Source organism: Clinocottus analis, unplaced genomic scaffold (assembly GCF_023055335.1).
Source record: "Clinocottus analis isolate CAN_PGR_092001 unplaced genomic scaffold, fCliAna1.0.p SCAF_22, whole genome shotgun sequence".
Classification (NCBI taxonomy): Eukaryota; Metazoa; Chordata; class Actinopteri; order Perciformes; family Cottidae; genus Clinocottus; species Clinocottus analis.
The window spans coordinates 2,477,295-2,498,218 of NW_027175954.1; the positions used below are offsets into that span (position 1 = coordinate 2,477,295).

Consider the following 20,924-nt stretch of genomic DNA (forward strand, 5'->3'; position numbering starts at 1 on the left):
AAAAGTTTTAAATGACCAATTTGGTGAAGCTCTCTCCTCCTGACGGGACATCCCGGCACCAGTATAGTAACTGTGGTTTCCAGTCGAGCCCCTCCCTTTTTTATGAGGGAGGATGTTGCCATGACAACCCCAGATTATGCAGCAGTCCATGAAAGACTCTTTTCAGATTAAAAAAAGAAAGAAAAGAGAAGAAAAGAAATGAAAGACAAGTTATTTGCATTCCTTTTCCATTACAAGTTTTCTGCGATGGAAAAAAAAAAGGCGGCAAGGTTTATTGTTTGGATGTGTGGGGGAGGCGTGATCGAGACGCATCTGAAGGCCTCACAACTATTTGTGTGTGTGTGTGTGTGTGTCACAGTCAAAGGACACCTGCTTAGCATGCAGTGCACAAACACAGGCTTTTTTTCTTTAAATAACTTCAACAGCAGGTACACTAGCTGCTCTAAAACTCAGACCTAGACTCCATTCAAAGAGTTTAGATCCACAACTGCGGTTTGCTTTAGTTTTGAGAATGAAACACAATAAATGAAGCCGTGGAGATGCAATACTCATGCTTTAAACTTCAAATGGGAAACAAACCAGCGATGCATTTAGCCTTGAGAGAGTTGGATGAAGAAGTTATAGCATCAAAGAAATAAGATGTAAACAGTCAGACACTCCTGCCCCTCATGTGTCACAGCTGCATGCTGATCCAGTAAACCCAGATACGACCTGCTGCAGAGTTTAAAGGCAAAACCAGAGCATTCAGGCCATGATTTGACTGTCGTTTCCTGCTGCTCTGGTTGCAGCTCGCCTGCAGCTGCTGCTGTCATTAGTCCAGTTGAGCGTGGCGGGATTAGCAGAGAAAAGTCCTGCTGAATAATTGAGCACCGTCAATTGTGTCATTCATTCCGTTTTGATTGAACACATGTCGACAACCGAATCACAGTAAAAAGCGTGATGCGGTAACGCGAATGAGAGTGTACTTTAGCACCTCAATGAAGAGACTGTAACCATGGAAGAACAGAAAATAGGCAATTTATTTGAACTAGCGCTTCTCTTAATTTACATTTGATGTGATGTTCTGACAGCAGAATCAGCAAGAAGAACAGGAACCTTTATTTAACACAACCCTCGTGCTGTACATGGAACTTAGTAGAAAATTGAAGAGGCTTTTTAACTTTTAAGAATGATTGTCGTGTCTAAGAAGCTTTTAAAAATGCAGGTATGAAATATATCGCGTCTTCACACCGTGTACTGGCTCCTACGTGCGTTCAGAAACAACTTGTGATGCAGTTAGTGGCACTTTAATATTTCATTTAAATTGCAGGCGGTGATATTGTGTGGACAGAACCGACAATCATTTGATTGTAAATGTCAATATCAGAGGTGCAGCCAACAATTACTCTGGTTGTCATAAGGTGTATATATTTTATTGTGTAAAAAATGAAACAAGTATCTTCACGTTCTTAATTCAAAACCCAAAAATGTGGCACATCACATTTCTCAAGCCACAAAATATTTGGCATCTTTGCTTTGAAAACTGATGGAAACAAATGTCGAAATAGTTTAATAGTTGCAATACTTATTGTTACTGAACTAAAGAAGGAGACAACATGTCCTGCATGAAGGTTATAGTTTATCACATGAACTGTTAAACTGTGTGTGTGTGTGTGTGTGTGTGTGTGTGTGTGTGTCTCACCCCATGTCTCCTTCCTCCAGTTTCCTCTCGCTGACTCTCACAGCGTGTAGATCTGAAGACAGAAGGAAGAAGACCACGACGAGTATTTTGAAAGTATTTGTATTGGATGTTCCTTTTTAAATGTACAGTCTGGACAGTCCTCGAGGCCGTTGTATTTACATTGGCTGCTAATCTCCGTGGTCTTTTGTGGATCTCACGCTGATAATCCCCTGAAGCTGTAGTAGCAGGAGTATGAAATCCCAACGTGTTGACATGTATTTATCTATCGTGTATTTGTTAAAGGTCAGAGAGATTTGATGAGTCCTTTGAAGCGGCAGGGAGTTAAAAGGTCATCAACCTGACACTGCGGTAAAACGCTGAAGAGAATGTCTCCTGATGTTACAAAACCGACCATCTCTTCAGCGTGAACTCACGTGAACTCAAGATTAAAACACATGAAGCAAAAGGTCACGTTCTCATTTTCCAATGTAGTATTTTGTTGCAAACACAAAAGCGCTCAGAGCAGGGGGATTTGAGGAAGTGACCAGAACCAAGATGCGCTTTGTGTTTCCTGAACCCACGGAGACGAGCGCTGTGGTGAAAGTTGCTCATAAAAACAGACTCACTCTCTCTAGGAATGCTGCTGCTGAGGCCTCCCTCCGGTCCTCGCCGCCGTCTGATCCCACTCGTCTGCTTCGGGACGTACTCGACGAGCAGGAGAACACGCTGGAGCTGCTCTTTTATCCATTAAAAAAAACAAAAACGAGGAGATGTATGTTGTGGATGACGTAAAAAGGAGAAGGCCTGTGAAAGTAAAGATCCTGCTCCCTCAGGTGTCAGGTTGAGCTGCAGGATAAGGAGGGATTGAGAGGAGCATATAATCCCTCACACATGCAGGTAAACGGGCCAAGTCACGAGACCATTGACTCCAGTCATGAGTTCATCTTATGCTGTACATTGCATGCTGGTCCATGCTGCTAACATGCATAATACAATAGTAGACATATAGATAGATGTTTTTATTGTCATATTAGAGCTACCCTGTACAATGAAAAGTTATTAAAAAAAAATTGGAATTGGGAATTAAGAAAGAAAAGATCTATAAAAAGGTCTATAATAGCTAATACTATAAGAAAAATATATAAAATAAGGCACACATATATGAGAACAGTATTGCACAGTTTCACTGAGTGTATACAGTGCACTATGCATTGTTACAAATATTAAGTACGATCTTGACATGATGTCACAGCAGCCGCTCACAGTTCATATATATCATGAATATCATACAACAGTATGTTTGGTATTCTAGCTTTTTGTCAATTATGGTAGTCATTCATTTATAATAGTTATTAAGAAAGCACACGTGATCCTTGAGGTTCCGCTCTGGTTGTAGTTTACGATCTCTCAAATGATCTCAAATCTGCTGATCGGATCACAAAACCATTATAAGATGTGATTTACTCTCTTCTCTCTTCCTCTTTTTTTCTCAGCCTCTGTTGTCTAGTGCTGTCTGGAAACTTCAGTTCTTCTTCTGAAAGGAAAAATCTCACAAGATTTTGTGAATGTAAAATTGAAGCGATTGGACTCGACATGGTGGAATGAACAAGCTCAAGAGAGAATGCAAGACAATGTCCTGCAATATAAATGTAAATGGGTGCAAAAGTCCAGGTCAAACCTTTAAAATTCAGCTGTTGTCACATCTCTCCATTTACTCAGTGCAACATGATGCTGAAATGTGGTCCTTCTGTCAAACACTGACCCAAAAAACTACAAAATGCTGTATTATAGTAAAGTATGGAGCTGCTGAAACTACATTTTAAAAAGCTAAAAACAAATGAGAGAACTGGATGAGAGTCTTAGGATGGCTGACACACGAGATACTCTGCTGCACTCTGGTGGTTCAGAGGCCGAGGCTCAACAATAAAGAGGTTTTGTTGTTGTTGTGTGTCTGTGTGTCTCTTTGTGTGTGTGTGTGTGTGTGCGTGCATGTACACAGGTTACTTTCTTTAAATATTTTCCAAATATATTGTCGTGTTAACAATACATCTTAGTTGATAATAATTTGGATGACACTTCAAAACTTCACACTAAAATAAATTGTATTTGTCTAGAAAATTAATTAAAAAAATTGATGTATATCTATCTATCTATCTATCTAATCTATCTATTGATAGATAGATATAAAGTAGTGGGACAACTTTAGGATAAGGTAAAACAAACAAACAGGTTTATGTTTACACAGCAAGATGTGATTTTTATTAATTTATTTGACGTCAACATCAGAAACAGAGAGAAGCAACGTCACAATTTGCACCGGTGCGGTCTATTGAAGTGTTTTCTGTGTCGTGGTGAGACTTCAGGTCGTAAAGGGCGGAGCCGAGCGGTGGAGCGCCGCCATGTTTTTCCTCAGGTGTGAAAACTACAGCGGACACGACAACTATTATCATCACAGAGTACAAAAAAACTACTCATTCCTTTTCAGTGTACAAAAGACCTCCTTGGGGGTGAATGAATGCCAACAAAAGACACATTTAATCATTTGCTGATGGATACATGGAGGGAATACATGTTTATACAACTAGAAAATCAGAAACTCTGCAGGTAATAACGAACAAATATTCACTCTAAAGAACAGAAAGTCACACATTGAGAGCAGCTTCGGGCAGACCGGCGGGAAAACAATGTCACGTGACGAAAGTTTGCGGACGCCATTGACCTTTTGGGTTTACAGAGTGAGCGATGGTGATTGGTGCTTCGACTGTTACCGCGGCAACCGTCGCCGTAACAAGGAAGTCGTGGCGAAAAGGGCGAGTACGTATTCAAATTCCTCAGCAGCTCTAAACCGCTGCGGGCCGGTCGGTAGAGGAAAGTAAAAGGGCAGCCATTGTAACGCTCGGGGGCTGTGGAGGAGGAGGCAGCAGGGGGCATTGTGGGATCCACAAAGGACCAGAGTTGTGTCCAGGGCGGAGGAACAGCATCAGCAACAGTTGTGTTACAAGTTGTGTGTCCTCTTTGTCGAACAGTCTGATGCAAATGTTCCAAGTGTCAATAAAACAAATGTTATTTATGAGTTATTTATGCTTAAAATACTTTTTTTCCCCACTTGGTTTGAAGTTGTAGATTCTAAGACTGTTAAAAGAGAAGAGTATTTTCAAGACACACCTTTTGAAACATTTTGAATGTTTTTTTTAAAGTCTTTACTTCAGCTTTCTTCCCTCCAGAGCTCTTAATCGTGGTTTTCCAAGGTTCATGCTCAAATTAAAGATGTATCATAATAAAAATCATTTAAAGATATTATCTCATAACAGCTTCTCAAATGTGCTTTGAAAACCATCAAATTCCTTCCATCATTGTAAACGTGAATACCTTTGTTTTTGTTTTTTATAAAATAAGCATTTAGAAAATGTCTACTCGGTCTTCAAGATGTTATTCTGTGACGGGCATTTTTCACTGTTTCATTTTTAGACTTTTTTACGGACCCGACGCAGAAGTATTCGTCATATTGATGGACCTTTAAGGCCACACACACACAGCGGCGCGTCACACTGGGCCTTTTGTTTCATCGGCTCATCACCTTCATTTGCATCACAAGGAACAGGAAGACACCGGCCGCCTGTCAACACACTGATACAGGATACGGGTGCTTTAAAAAAAAAAACATTTTAAAAGCTCTGTGCGCTCACACACATACACACGTTTCACTCGTTTACCCTTCATTGTTTTAATGCCATGTAAACATACGGATAGTCAGAAAAATACTATGTCTTTACATTATGTACAAGGTGTATCACTAACCAGCGGAATCCTTTTGCAATGGAGAAGTTTCTACTGGTGACGTGTCGGCTACATTAAGCTTTAAGGCAATGCACTGTGGTGAGCGCTGCTGCCATCAGGGCAATGGCACAATGCAGTTTGAAAGGCAAGTGGTGTGAAATGGTAAACATGGCTGAGCTGGAGCTGCAGTTTGTGAATCTCATGTCAAGCCTCAACGTACGAGTAAAGAAGCTGAACAATATAAAAAGAAATCTATTTTTGCCAACAGGATGCCAGAATAAACTACAAGGTTTTTATTTCACCATTACCAGACTTGTGAACTTTGATCATTTGTGTTAGCACTACACAGTTGATTTTATTTAGTTTTTGTTTTATTTGATTTACTTTATATTTAGAATATTCTAATGACTCTTTCTTTAAATTCAAATTTTTTCAAGAATTAATTGCTCTTTCACAGGGTGTAATATCTTTATATCAGTGTCATAAAATGACAATAAAATCGTTTATTGCAAATATTTCTGGCACAATATACCGTCAAACAAAACTAGTTATTGCGACAGACGTAAACCAGTTATTTTGTATGAAAAGTATAAAACAATACAATGTAACTTCAATATGCACAAATACAACTGATAATAAATACATTAAATTTGGTTCCGACTACCATCTTTGGCTTGGGAAACATTTACGCAAAAAGTATGCGTTCATGCCCAATATGTACAAAAATCTTTAACCGTTATTATATTAAGTATTATTTTTCATACAAAATAACCTGCTAGTGTTACTCTTGTGTCATACACAATTTGTATTTTCCAGCTACCTGCGATAGAAATGAAGTCTGAACTTGTTTTTGACAAATAGATTAGCGATTCTGGAAATACCTTCAAAACCAGCAGTAAATGTTGTCCAACATCTTTCAGATTAACATTTGCTCTGCGGCTCGTATGTAATGCAGAGACATGAGAGACAAAAACTGGGGCTACGCTGAATCATGACCAGTTACTGTTTTAACCCGGAGAACATTTGATATGACGACCGTCAACATAATCACATGACCGATGATCATTTCCGTGTCGTTTCAGGCGTGTTCGATGCTTTTCTCTCTCGTGTATGAGCCTCCAGTATACAGGAAACAGTTCCTACGTGCACGTCTACTCCACGAGATTATGGAGGAGTCCTAACACATTTACACACTACTGACACACACAAGGTACAACAAGTACCGCAGTCGGTATACACTGTTTTATAATCTGTGATTTTATATATTGTAGTAATATTAACATACCGGGGATTTGTAAAAAGTGACATTGCAGTTTATCAGACCTACATCTTCATCATGCAGAGCCAAATGAAACAAACTCTTAAGTGTTCTGCTGGTACAAGGCCACTGAGATCTTTATGAGGTATCAAGCAAAAGGAAGCAAAAAGCGAACGGAGGCGATTCTCCACGGGAGGAAACTAAACGACATCGTAACAGCAGCGAGATAAGGCTCAACAAATCCTGAAACCCTGAATGGAACGGACAACGACACTCGGCCTGAAATTGTCAGAGCTAATTAGCAGCATCATACGGTCAGTGGTGTCCAACGATGACATCATCACAGACACGAGCGTATACAGTGGCTAGACGGCTAAGCAGGCAAAGAGGCTCCTGGGTATGAAGAACAACTTGCCATTTGTCAGTTTAGTGAATGTAACGGCAACAAAACAGGAGCACGTGGAGCAGTTCATTGCATCTTGCTCGTAGCAATCGATACAGAATCAGCGACTGCAGGAACCGTGAGTTTGGGAATTACAACTTGTTAAATTCCTGTCTTCTGCATTTCGTCTGCCTTGGAGAAGAAGAAGTGAAGAAGAGCGGAATTAAAAAGTTTACATCAACGTGTCTCTTTCTTCCGTTTCCCGCCACGTTAGCTTTACTTCCAGCTCGGTTTAGCGCCTCTGCTGGCCGTCACCAGGTCTCTGGAGTGGAAGGACTTTTCAGACACGCTAGCCTTGCGGACGTCTTCCCGCGCCGCGGGCGGCGGCGGGGTCCCGCTGCGGTAGGCGGTGCGACTGGTCGCTTTTACGCTCTGCACCCGTCGCAGGTTTGTTGTCCCTTGTGGGCGTTCCTCGCCGGCGTGGACCGCGGGCGCCAACTTGCTCTGCCTCGCCGGGCTTTGTCGACCTTGAAGCGAGGGGCTGCGAGACGGGGTGGAGGGCACGGACGGGGCGGAGGGGACGGAGGGGACGGCCAGCACGGCCAGCTCCTTCTTGGTTCTGGAGGTCGAAGCCACGGTGTTGCGGAGGAAGCCGGGGACATCGGAGGCGTTCTTTGCGCCGAGCGTGTTGCAGCTGCTGTGCTCGGAGGAAGCGCCACCCTGAGCCTGGGCCTGAGCCTGAGCCTGGGCCTGAGCCTGAGCCAGCGCTCTCATGGTGGAGCGGCACATCTTCTCCTCGGGCGCCGGCTTGGGGATGTTCCTCAGCGGTTTGGCGCTCGGCTTGCTGATGGAGGCCTTCCTCGGAGTCGAGTCGCGCGCCCACCTCGAGACGCCGCCCGTGACGCCTCCCCTCTGGTCCTTGGACTCTTCGGGAGGCAGACTGGAGTGTCGGGGAGGTCTCGCGGTCCTCTCGCTCCTTCCTCTCGCCGGGGTGCTTTGGTCACGGAGGGGCCGGAGCGACTCTCCGCCGCCGAGCGCCGCCGGCCTCTCCGCTGCCTTGCTGCCACCCGTCCTTGTGATCTTGCTGATGGGCACCACTTTCCTCATGCCCTGGCTCTCGCTGCTGGTCAGCGTTCTCACACCACGACCGCCGCCGCCACCGCCGCCGCCACCGCCGCTGCTCTTGGCTGCTTTGGCTTTGCTCTTTGTATGCGCTGCTGGTTTCCTGCCGCTTCTCTGAGCATCTTTCTCCGCGCCTTGTTTCCCCTCGGCCGTGTCACAGCTCTCCGTGTCCCACTCCTCTGCGGCAGCAGACACCGGGGTCATGGACGCCGCGTCCACAGACTTGGCCGCCGAAAGCTCATTGGTTGGGACGGACTGGTCCTTGGGGGACGTGGACTCCAAATTAGAGGACAGAAGGGTCGGCTCTCGCTTGCTCTCCTGGTCGGATCTCCTGCGGCCGGTCGTCCTGATATGAAGTCCCTCTTTCGTTAGAGACGAGCTTTCAACCTCAGAGTAATCGGAGGTGACGGAGCAGTCCGCTTCTGTGCAGTCTACTATATAAACCGTTGATTTCTTATTGGATACAGGCGGATCTAGTGGGAGAGGTGTATCGCAGGTTGTTGATGAAACTGTGCTGTTGTCCTCTTCTTCTCTCTCAGGAGAGACGCCAGCCGGCGTGGGAGGATCCATTTTCTCTCCCCAGGCCACCTTGGGACCCGCTTCTCTTTCTAAACCGTTATCCAGCAGAAGGATGTCCAGATTCACAGAAAGTGACCGTCTGTCCTTTTCCAAATCAGTCACCACGACGTCCCCCTGGTTGACCGCGAAGTGCATAGGATTACTGTTATTGTTCGGACTCGGGAGGTCAAAAGCCTGAGGGCCTCGAACCAACGTGTGCGTCTCGACACTCACGGTCATGTGGCTGCCGACCGCCGGGTTGGGGAGCTGGGAGGATTTCTGAAAGACACAAAAGGGACGGGGCAGAGCGCTGCTCTCCGACACGGACGAGTAGTTGTTGTTGTGGCCGTGCGGTTGGTTATCATTCAGCCCGGAGGAGGAGAACCTGGCCAGCGGGCTGACGGGCTCGGTGTCTGCACGCGGGGACGTCACCTGCCTGTCGCAGCCCAGCTCGCGGTTGTCGTCCTGGTCCGAGATCCAGGGCGTCGTCCTCCGCTGCGCGGCGCGGCTCGACCGAGGTAGGCTGTTGTACTTGGAATAGTCGGCGGGACTCCCGGTGCCGCCGAGCAGCTCCAGGTACCCTTGGAGATCTCGGTCCGCGATGGAGGTCATGGTGTGGCGGTGGCGGCGGGCGCTGGCGGAGCGCCCCAGCGGACTGTGCGGACTCTGAGACCTCTGCTGGAAGAAGTCCAGCAGGCCCTCCTTGGTGAGCATCTCCACGTCGTTCTCGCTGCTGCTCCGACCGAACCCGGCGCTCTGGTCCGCGGCCGACCAAGCGAAGCGCTTCTCCTCCAGCTCTCGCAGGCGACGCTGTCTGGCCGCTTCCTTCAACTCACGGTCCGCGTTGTCCTGAGAGAGAGAAATGTTCACAGGACAGCAGGAAGACAGGGACAAACATATACATCTTAATATCAAATAGGACTTTTAGAATTCAGCATTCCAAGCATCTTTTTACTTGCAATCAAATTAGCCGTGATTTAGCACGGCACAGCGCTTTGGTTGACAGAATAGGACAGAACCGGAAAAAAGCTCGGTTCTCATGATTAATGAAATAATCCAACAAGGCAAAGGGCATCAACGACCCCCAAAAGGTCACACAGTCGGCTGCTGGAAATACCGTCAACTTCTTCAAGAGTATATTCATAGTAGTGGAAAAAGTAGAAAAATCTGCTTTGTCATAAAAGGGCGTACATTTTGAAGGAAAAAGATGGCATGTTAGATTATATTCATCATTTACATCATAGTATATTCACTCTAAGTATGTTTAAGTACTTTTTGTACAAATTCTTTATTCCATCTGTCCTGTCCATATTTTTATTTTCAATCTGTATAATTTTATTCCATCTGTATATTTTAATCCATCTGTAAATTAATATTCTTTTTTACTGCAATTTAAAAAAAAATGTAATCTGTTTTTATTACCGTTCTACTGTTTATTTATATTAATTGATTACTTTTTTAAAAATCTTATTACTGTGAGCAGTGCTGCTGTAATCCTGTAATTTCCCCACTGAGGGACTATTAAAGGATTATCTCATCTTATCTTAATTAAAGTTTTTGCTGTGTAAAAATTGGCTTTCTTTTAACGAAAGAAGCCCAAACATTTAGTGTTTGAATGATGTCAAAGTCTAAATAGTCAGCTGGTAGATAACCAACACTTTAGCCAGTATCTAGCCTACTGATTCTGTGTCACCTGGCTGTGAGACTATTGCTACCCGCTGGAATGAGGCACGGCTCGACAAAAAGTTGTGAACTAAACCAGAATCGTCATGTCACTAACGCTGACCTTCACAGCTTTCTTGAACTTGATGCAGAAGTCCTGGAAGATGCGGAAGCACTCGTCCAGCTTAAAGGTGTCCTTGTCTTCGCAGAAGAAGTCGATGAGAGCGTTGCCCTCTTTTCGCAGATCCAGCCGGCGTCTCTTCAGGTCCTGCAGCGTCCGCGCTGAACTCTGAGACATCGGGGCACATGCATTTTTCAACATTACACTTTTATGGGTGTCGTTATCTCCAGCACTTGAGTCAGCAGTGCCAGAAATGTACGGTGGTGGGCTGGATCCAAGTTTCTGTAAGTGTGCCTGTGTGTATGAAGCATTTCATGACTGCTGCTTCACCTGCAGGAAGGGCTCCAGCTGCTGCAGAAGCTCCTGGTCTCCTTGAACCTTCTCCTCCAGGGTTTTAATCCGAACATATAAGGAGGAAAACTCCATCTCGATGTTTTCCACGGAGATTCTGCGTGAAGACATAACAGCGGGAACATTCAAGTCAGGAAAATGTTCACGTTGTCCTGATAATACTGCTGAGCATGATCTTGTTTGACAGACTGTCATCGGTTTGAGGGGAAGATGTGACCACTGTGAGAAAAACATTCACATATCCTGAGTGAGGGAGGGAGGGAAGGAGAGAGGGAGGGAGGAAGGGAAGGAGAGAGGGAGGGAGGAGGCCTTGTGAAGCTGATGCAGCCGGACAGCCACCATCACACTGCCTTCTGATCTCCAGGACTCAAAGTGTTTCAAGAGGCCGGATATTGTTGTCAAATAAACACAAATGTTAAACCTGCGTTTTTCAAAAAAATCTAATTAAATTAGATCATTATAGAAGACAGAAATAAAACATCAAAGAACTGGGAACTTAAAAATGCATGTCGCTGCATGTAAAAACATTAAGGAGAGACTATTATGGAGAATAAAAGTAAGTGTTGGAGTGACATTAAATATTAGTTTAAATTTTACCTGGATGCGCTCTGGACATCCTGAAGTTTCTCTGGAAACTTGAGCAGCTTCTCGTCTTTTTTCTTTGCCTCCTGCGTGGGGGGGTGAGGGGAAAGAGAGAGAGAGAGAGAGAGAGAGAGAGAAAGAGAGAGATCACACGGTGTACATCCAAACTGATTTGTTGCTGAGCGTGATGACTCAGCAGCATCGTGTTTGGTTGTGTAAGTGGCCGGACGGCGTTCTCTCGACTCTTTTCTGTTTCCTGTCACCACCTGCTGCCCTCCTGCAGTCCTCATCTACCACTGCCGAGGAACATTTATGTTGTGTGACTATTGGACTACAATCTGCGTCTCGCTTTACTTTAACTTCACACAATTGTGTGTGAAGTTAAAGTAAAGTGTTCAGGATGGACTACTATGAAATATTAATAGGATGAAATCAATGGTGCGTTCTCTCAGAGTCTCCGAAGGAGTTTCTATAGTACAGTGCACTTAAATTGACTATTATGAGTAACTCATAGATAAAGTATGCATTCTTCACTTTAAATATACACAACAATGGCTTCAGAAACACAATAAAATGCATAATATTCTATCTAGTAAAGTATATAGAATAGAGGGTTTGACTTGACGCGTCCCGCTAAGTGAACCTGCAACAATCAATAGCACTGGAAGCTTTCAACATTACATTTCATGTTGACATTTTGCCAGAGAAGTGTCGACATGGTAATTTTCTGACGCCGCACTTAGCCGTGTCCGGTTACAGAAGATAGTGCAGCTCTTAAAAGGTATTGCGTGCGTCATATTGTTTCCCTGGAGCCTTCACTAACCATGGCGACAAAGTGCAGCAGGTTCATCCCCGGCTTGTTGGCCTTGGTGTCGGCCAACGAGAGGAGGGACGACAGCTTGAAGCCCACGGCGTTGCCTGCGTAGCCGCCCTGAGAGGCACAGGAGGACCAATCAGAGAGAGACAGAGGAAGACGCTGAAGGTTACGGATGGTGATATTCTGGATTTATGGCCTTTAAAGATTTAACGAACATGTTGACATTTTGAGAAATATGTTTATTTGCTTTTATTCTCCGGAGTTAAATAAGAACATACAAATGTTTTCTTTGTCGATACCAATTAGCTTAGCATGAAAACTGGAGAAAAAAGACCCCGTCATCGTCTAAAATTCAATATTTCTTAACACAATAAAACAAACTAGAGATGACATGTTAGTGAGCTTTAAAATAAGTGATTCCTTACCTTCAGAGTGTGGACTTAATGCTAAGCTCAGCTAAACATCCCTACCAAATGAACAATTTACTCCCGTTTGAGAAATAATTAACAAAAACTACAGTGCCCGGCTGATTGAGGACATTTTTTTTTATAAAAAAAAGTGAAATATTTGTAAAATATGCCGTCTTAATCCTTTAAATCGGACAGAGGAGGATGATGTTCATGAATGAAGTGAACATAACTGCTGGACTCACGGCGTTCATGATGTTTCCAGCCTGCAGCACCAGATGCAGGATGGCGTGAAGCTCCTCGCAGCTCATCAGCTCTGTATGACCAGATCAATAGAAACTCACTTAAAAGGGTCCAGAGCAGATGTCAGGGCCCATTACACACTTCTTCACCTCCGCAGCGCCGCACAGAGCGACCGTCGGCAGGAAGAATGACTCCCACTCAAAGAAAGTCGACATATTTTTGCCCGTTTAGCACAAACAGAAAGAGTTTTAATTAAACGGCATCACAAAAGTTCAACTTAAATTTGTCCCTTGCGGCGGTTAGCGGATGGCTCTGCATTGCAGTGAAAAGGTCACGGTACTGTAGAAGGGTTTAAGAAAAATCCAATAAGCCACAGAGCGGCAGGACGGTGTGACTCAGCTAAAATGAAAGTGAAGAAAAGAAAACGGGCCACTGGGGAGTATTTTTTCCTCACAGTTTCTAGGTCACTTTATAAACACACAGCATGTGTTTGGAGATACAGACACAGGTGTGTGTGTGTGTGTGTGTGTGTGTGTGTGTGTGTGTGTGTGTGTGTGTGTGTGTGTTCTGTGTGTCATTTTTTGCAGGATTATTTTTGTTCCAGGACAACATTAGCAATACGGTTGATAAAGACTGAGGTATCACGCAGGTGTCTACTTATATTAAACAATAATTGGCAAACTCTCTTGGTTAATATTCATAATTTAAATATTGTATAAGATGAGATAATCCTTTTTTAGTCCCACAGCGGAGGGATCTTTAGTACTACAGCGCAACAACAAGAGACATCAGTAAAAAAACAAAAGTATATTAATTTAGTATTCAAACAGTAAATATATAATACATATGTGAACAGTAAAAAAAGACAACAATCAGACAGAAAGTGTCATTTATACATATAAAAATAAATCAACAGTACAAAGATGACACAGCCTTGTCTCTGTTTCTGTCCCCACATCCCCGTATCTCAGGTGACTCATTCTTCCTTCTTGTGAAGCAGCACCGCTGACATCTCAAATAACCGGGTCACCTGTCTGAGCACCTTTGACTGTGTGTGTGTGTGTGTGTGTGTGTGTCTTACGATGTGAAAGCAGCAGCGTCGTGTGTTATTACCTTGAGTGGCGACGCGGACGACATCGATCTCGCGGCTCATCACGGCGCAGGAAGGGCAGAACTCTTCGCGGAGGACAATGGCCTCGATCCGAACATCGAACCTGTCGGAGGCGAAGCAGAGAGCCTTTAAAAAGCAGCGACCTGAGGAGGATCTGGAGGTCAGAGAAGCCGAGACAGCATTTCCACTGATCCATGTTCAGGATGATGGATGCGGAAACAGGAGGGAATGTTAGTGGAACATTATCTACGAGTGACCCTCATGTACGTGTAGATGGTGAACGATACGAGTTGTCAGTGGATTTAAATACCTTTTTTTTTTATTGACATCAACCACTCTAAGTTTATGTTAATGCAAACTGTAAAAGGACCCAGTTATTGCCAATAAATAAATCAAAAAGAAACTACCTGTGTACAGAGGCGGCTGAAACGTTTCTACATCGTTTGATTTTCTATAAGTTAAGACATTCATTTATTAGTAATGAACACAAGAGACAAAGTAAAAGCAATATAAATAATAAACGGTTAAAACAGTAAAAAACAAAGAACGAAAAAATAAACCTCAACTACGGTTGAATAAACTGGCTACAAGCCAACTCTATAATAAAATATGTCATATCATATAATTCAGAATCACATGATACTCAGGAGGTGCATTCAATGACTTTGGGTCATTTGAGATTACAAATATCTTTACTAATTCTGGAGCATGACATTAGAAATGCACGGCTAAATAAATGCGTCCAGACGGATGTGACACTTTTGTCCGAACACGTGTGAATGAGGAAGTTCGTTGGGAGGTTCCCACGAGATGCAAATCCCGACTCACAAAATGCACGCTGCAAGTGTGCACGCTGCAACTCTCCCTTTGACTGAAAACGACGCTATGTACACACACACACACACACACACACAGCAGTGAAATCCACTCACCGAGGCACCTGGATCAAGAGGAACATAAAGGAATCCACCAGTGTCAGCTTGTCCGGGTCTCCTTTAAACGCCTGGAGTTTCTTGATCTGTTGAGGGGAAATAAAGAGAGAGGAAGCTCAGCGCATTGTCTTCTGTCTGCATTCACAGTCTGTTATCATCGGGTTTGGTCTTTGCGATTCAAAATCTTGACACTATTCAGGATGTTCTTTCTGAAAGCCACATCGACGTGCATGGACACGGACCTCCTCTGCGTCGGGCAGGAGCTTCAGCAGGTCCCTCAGCAGCTCCGCTCCGTACATCTTCCCGTCTCCCTGTCGGATGTCTTCAACAATGGAGCGGTTGGACCTAAAAAAAAACAACACATTCACGTTTATTTAAGTTAAACTCAATGGATGAACAGCACAGGTGCTCTTTTTTTTAAAGCTTCCTCCCAAAGTGTTTCACTAAACAAATCCCCATGTATCTTCTTATTATTTGTGGCGACATTGATCTAAGACACACCCGAGTCACTGGTGCCGCAACATAAACCCAATTACATCACTGCTGTCAACAATAAAACCTTCATTGACAATATCCAGTGAGCTGAGACTCACACACACACAACATGTAACCCAATGCAGTATAGCTCTGCGATAACCTTCGAGGCTTGAGATATTCAACCTTTGTTATATCAGGAACATGTTGGTCCACCTCTTCAGGCCACAGTTGGATCAACATTCACCGTCGTAACAGTAGGACCGTCATTTTTGACACTATGGATTTGCACACTGGCTCAGCACGAACACTCTTTTGTTACTCACATGCTGTGTGTTATGTTTTAGCGTGAATCAAGGGATTGTTACATGATTGACTCCGTACAAAAACACATATAATAGAGGATAAGATATTAATGTCCATTTATAAGGCGGCTGCATGCTCATGAAAACATTAGCATGGGCATTGTATTCCATTTATGCCAATGAATAACCCTTTACCAACACACTGCTGAACAGCTGAAAGCCTCAATTGCATTAATAGAATATATATAGAACAGAAGATACATTCACATTAGAGCAGAAAACCCTCCCAGTGATGAGGGCTTAACTCTGTGCAGTATGGCTGACATTCAAATGTCATTTAAATACAGTGGGGAGCCATGCAAATACAGCAGCATGCAAACAAAGACGCCCGACACACTTTTTGTTCTCCTCACGACAGACGGATGCCCAACACATCTTGAGATGTCAAGAACCATTTAACTGTTAACGATTGAGAAGTGAGAAGATAATAATGTGGTTCGTTGAATAGGATGAACAAAAAAAAAATAGAAATATTCCTCCTGAGTTTCCCATCACCTCACTGCCCTCCTCGAACATCTCTCTCCTCAGTACTCGTGAGGACAGTTAGCCAAGCTGTTTGACAGTTTGGTCGGAGTTCACAAACAGTGATTGACAGCTGCTTTAGAGACTCGACCACTCTGATTGGTTGGTTTTCTTCGGGGGCGTTGAAGCACCTACAGGAGGCAGACGAACCCGAGTTTTCCACAGATTATCAGTCTCATGTAATGCTGTCTGGATTTAGTCACAGATTTAAGCAAAGATGACAAAAAAAAGTGTTAGCTTTAATGTTTCTTCTTATCCTAAGCGAGGTTAAGGTGTCGTATGAGGTACAGATTGTAAAGCCGACGCAGGCCAATTTCAGATTTGAGATATTGGGCTGTACAAATACCATTGACTTGACTTACGGGGGAAACAAAACAGTGGCATGTCCCATCAAATTGATAAAAATGCACTCAAATTCCAGTGCTCAGACCTTCACCGGGTAAAATGAATGAATGAATAAAATGCGGACGAGTGATCGACAGGGTGTGCCGGATGTTTTATCTCCTTCACGGTCAGAGTTTGTCATCCGACACGTCTGCCCGTGTACGACTTCGGGAGCATTATTTCCAATCGTCGATGCGTTGACTCATAAAGATCAAAAGCAATCGGATCATATTTGCTCTTCCGGCAACTGTACCATGACTACGTTTTCTGTGTGTGTGTGACGCATTCGCTGTGTGGTATGGTCATCAACTGACGTGCGGGACGTCACACACACGAGCAGCCTACGGAAAGCAATCGCTGCTACCGTCATTAAAACACCAGCCAGGAAATAACTATCTTATTCGACTCCAGAGAGAATCTATAACAAGGAGCATCAAAGTTCTGGAGGCTTTCTGAGACGTTTCAGGCTGGTTTTTATTTTATTTGGTCCAAAATCTGTAAACACTACTTAGTATTTACAGTGAAGCAAGTGGAAGACTTACTTCTTAAACTGCTTCAGGAAAATGCCAACATTCATCCCCCTCTTGGAGTCAAGGATGCTGATCTGAAAACACATGAGAGAAAGTTCTGGTCAAACACACAATGAAACACACACACACACACACACCCCTCCCATCGCATAACCACTCCTCCTTGTTGTTGCTCGGGCTGCCTGCAGTACATCTCCCGCTCCCATCGTCACTATGGGACACTGAAACTCCACCGGGCCCCAAGTGGTTGTCGCCTCCTTCGACAACAATGGCAACAGGCGACGGTACACTATGTACAGGACATGCTTCAAAAAAAAGGCTCCCTCACAAGACCCAATTAGGGATTTAAAAATAGCAATTTCACACTTTTGCGGTTTGAATGAGAGATGCTAAGTACAGGTGAGCAGGAGGAAGACAAGTAAAGAAGAAGAACTACCTGCAAACATACCTGAAGATATGTAATATAGAGATGATATATTAGCAGTTGATTGACAGTGTATCAATTGCCGACAATATAAACTGGACTTTTTGACTGCAGCCCTAATATGATGAATATTCTGCAGATCTTCTTCCCTCTGTGACCGTCACAGCAATGTAAGGATTGGGACAATATACTTCCTGTCTCACACACAAAGCGACTGGAGACACACTATGCTTCTTTGTGCATGATCTCAAACTCCCAAAGGAGTGTTTAGGAACAATTGATCCCTGCAGACTGCTCACTTTGAGGGTTGACCAGCTGCAGCCAGCTCATTGTGAGGACACAGTTATCCTGTGACATGAATCTCGTATTGAGTTACAGTTCACGTGTTACTGTCCAGGAGTCCAATATGGCGCACGCATGCTTTTGTTATGTTTATGAACACAAATCATTTCTTACACTCACAGGAAAGATGTAACTGAGCACTGCAGCCAACAACTTGGCCCTGATGTCTTAATACAGTGGGAGCAGGGCAGAGTTGTGTACTGCAGCATTGTATGGTTGTGAATCTGGGCCTTCCTGATCCTGTCAGCGGTGCGTTCAGGACCAGAGGTAAGCCGGCACGTTATGCACATGTTCGCAAAAACAATGGCAGTGGACGTAAGAGTTTGGAGGCATTAGGACTTCATGCTTTTACGAATAAAGCTTGTGTGTTTACTGAAGCTGAGATATGTAATGACAGCGTTAGGGACTGAAACATCATTGCAATAATCTAATATTGTCCATTACGAGCTTTAGAGCATTTCATTTGATAAGATTCAGGTCAGACTGTGACCGATTTCTGTTTTCAAGAGAGAATAACACTTACAGGTGTGCAAAACTTATTTTAGATTTTCATTTTCTTCCTCAAATGAGAAGAAAAGTTCAGCAAGTAAAGAAAACTTAAGCACAAATAAGGGCACTTTTCTCGTAATCTTATTGGTCGAAAGTAAACCCGGGGAATTATTTACCAGACGTGGGCCACTTCAATTCTAAGAGGATCGACGTATAACCGCTGTGTCAGCGCTCTTAACTCCATCGGCACCTGTCGTCTCTGCTTGAGTCAAAGATGTCCCCGCGTTGCTGGCGTCAGCAGACTCACCTCATCCTTGCTGCTCTCCTTGAAGGAGCGAGTCCTGGAGAGACGGGTTGAGGTCCCGGAGGCCGGCGCCCCCCCGCGTGCGCCCGCCGCCGCGTCCTCCTGCTGCCCGAACAGCTCCTCCACCGACCGGACGTCGATCTGATACTGCTGCTGCCGCACCGCCATCGTCCAGATGTTGGGCTTCCCGCGCACCTTCTCCTCCGGTATGGGCTTCCAGAAGAAGCTGCGGACGCGGCGCTTCTTCCGCGCGTTGTGGTTGGCGGAGGGGGTCGCCGGGGGCGGGGGCGGCAGGGGAGGAGGCGGGGGGGCTTGGTGCTTCGAGGCGTGAGGGGCATCGCCGACGGGAGGCAGGGCGGCGCGAGTGTCTCCGGACATGGGGGACGGGTCGGAGGTGGTGACGGAGGAAGCGGTGCGGCTGCTTCCCTCGCTGCTGCAGCTCTCCGGCTCATCGGTTGCGGACGGACAACTCATGACGAGCATCACGGGGACGAGCAGTCAGCATGTGAGCTGCTATGCTGAAGTAGTGCACACAATGGATGTATCTCTATATATTTCCCCTCCTTTCTTTTATCATTTCCGAAGGGCGTGCGTCAATTTGCTCTGAAGAACATCAAAATGCAGCAGTGTGCGTCCCCTCGCTGCCGGAGGAAGGTCGACGTCCCTTCATCTGGTCACAATGAAGGGAGCGCGTCCTTTGATTGCGTCCGTCTCCATCACTCGGCTGGTCGTCCATCGCGCTGAGCGGAGCCTTTGAAGGTTACCTCCCAGGGGGAGAGGGCGGGCGGCGGCGACGGCCATGAGGCTACGAGAGCGGGAAAAAAAGAGAAAAAGAAACAGCATCGGACAGGATTATACAGGAGGTAGTCATGCGAGGTTGTAGTGGACAATCTGAAATTAGGAGAAATTAAGGTGTGCGACAGATCAAAAGAGAAGGGGTCCCCGGTCAAAGGGGCTCACGACGAGGGAAATGGCAAATCCTATTTTTTTTCTATTGTTGAAAGGCTTTGAAGTCGGGCTCTGGAGTGTGTGATGGTCGAGAGACATTACACCCACAGCTTAGCTTCTGTTACACAGTTTGGTATCATTTTCCTGCTTCAGGAGTTCTCCTGTAGCGGAAACACTAAGAGAGATGCAAAGTTATTGCAGGTTAAAAAACAAGAAGTCTCGTTTTAAAATGTAAATTTTGCATCAGACCGCCACATCAGTGAATTTGTAAAACAAACAAATAAAATGTGAATAAATTCTCCATAAAATGTGTCGGTTCAATCATTTATGGCTGTTGACTCTTTGATGTTAATCTAATTATTTCAATTAACTTATTTCAGTACAAGTGTAACCAAGTGAAATTCAACGACTAAAAACTCAACTCAAGATTTCCTGATTCAAATCAAAGAAGATCCTGTTGGCCAATCAGCATCCAGGACTGACTGTCGTTTTATGGGGAACAACCAGCGGTCTCTTACGTAGTCGCTCCAACGTCATCAGTTGCCGTTGGAGCCGCTAAAAAAACACTAATAACAAACAACTGGGCACCAGAAAAAACACCACAGGATAATTTATTTAATTGTCATCGATAAAGTGATAAATGACGACAGGAGAACCTCTCTCTCTCCCTCTCCCTCTCCCTCTCCCTCTCTCTCTCTCTCTCTCTCTCTCTCTCTCTCTCTCTGTTGGAGGGAAACTGATTCTGTTTCAGGACAACGCATCACTCACTGGACGTGGCTGCAGTGATCTGATACTCTTCTTGGCCTGAACAAAGAGACGAGTGGCGCTTCTGACAAAAAAATAAAATAAATTAAAAGGTGTAGTGGTGGGTGGGAGAGATAATTGTTGTCAGCAATTTGTTAATTTTCTATCTTTGGGATGCGTTATGATATAAATAATAATAAATTGGGACAAAATACTGCATTAATGGCCACTTTGTGGTTCCTCGAATCAACGCTCGCCTTATACAACTTAATATCTTATTAAGCCCCTCCGATTAGTTATCAGCCTTTTCCACCTGATACACAGGGAGTGTGAATTATGAATGAAGCAGACGTCACAGATGGCCTCATGTTGCCAACATCAGCCTGCGCATTGAGCCGTCCTCATACTGGACCTC

General features: G+C 44.6%; 1 protein-coding gene across 1 annotated transcript; it reads right to left on the reverse strand.

Moving 5' to 3' along the window:
* Nucleotides 1-5,809: 5,809 nt before the first annotated feature.
* fhdc1 (FH2 domain containing 1) lies at nucleotides 5,810-19,300 on the reverse strand. Its single transcript, XM_068588498.1, has 11 exons — nucleotides 18,821-19,300; nucleotides 17,271-17,332; nucleotides 15,226-15,328; nucleotides 14,984-15,069; nucleotides 14,054-14,154; nucleotides 12,943-13,013; nucleotides 12,297-12,404; nucleotides 11,489-11,559; nucleotides 10,871-10,988; nucleotides 10,544-10,708; nucleotides 5,810-9,606 (listed from the first exon to the last, which is right to left on the reverse strand). The coding sequence occupies exons 1-11, from the start codon at nucleotides 19,298-19,300 to the stop codon at nucleotides 7,354-7,356; spliced, it is 3,618 nt and encodes a 1,205-aa protein (XP_068444599.1). The 3' UTR covers nucleotides 5,810-7,353.
* Between the last annotated feature and the right edge of the window lie 1,624 nt (nucleotides 19,301-20,924).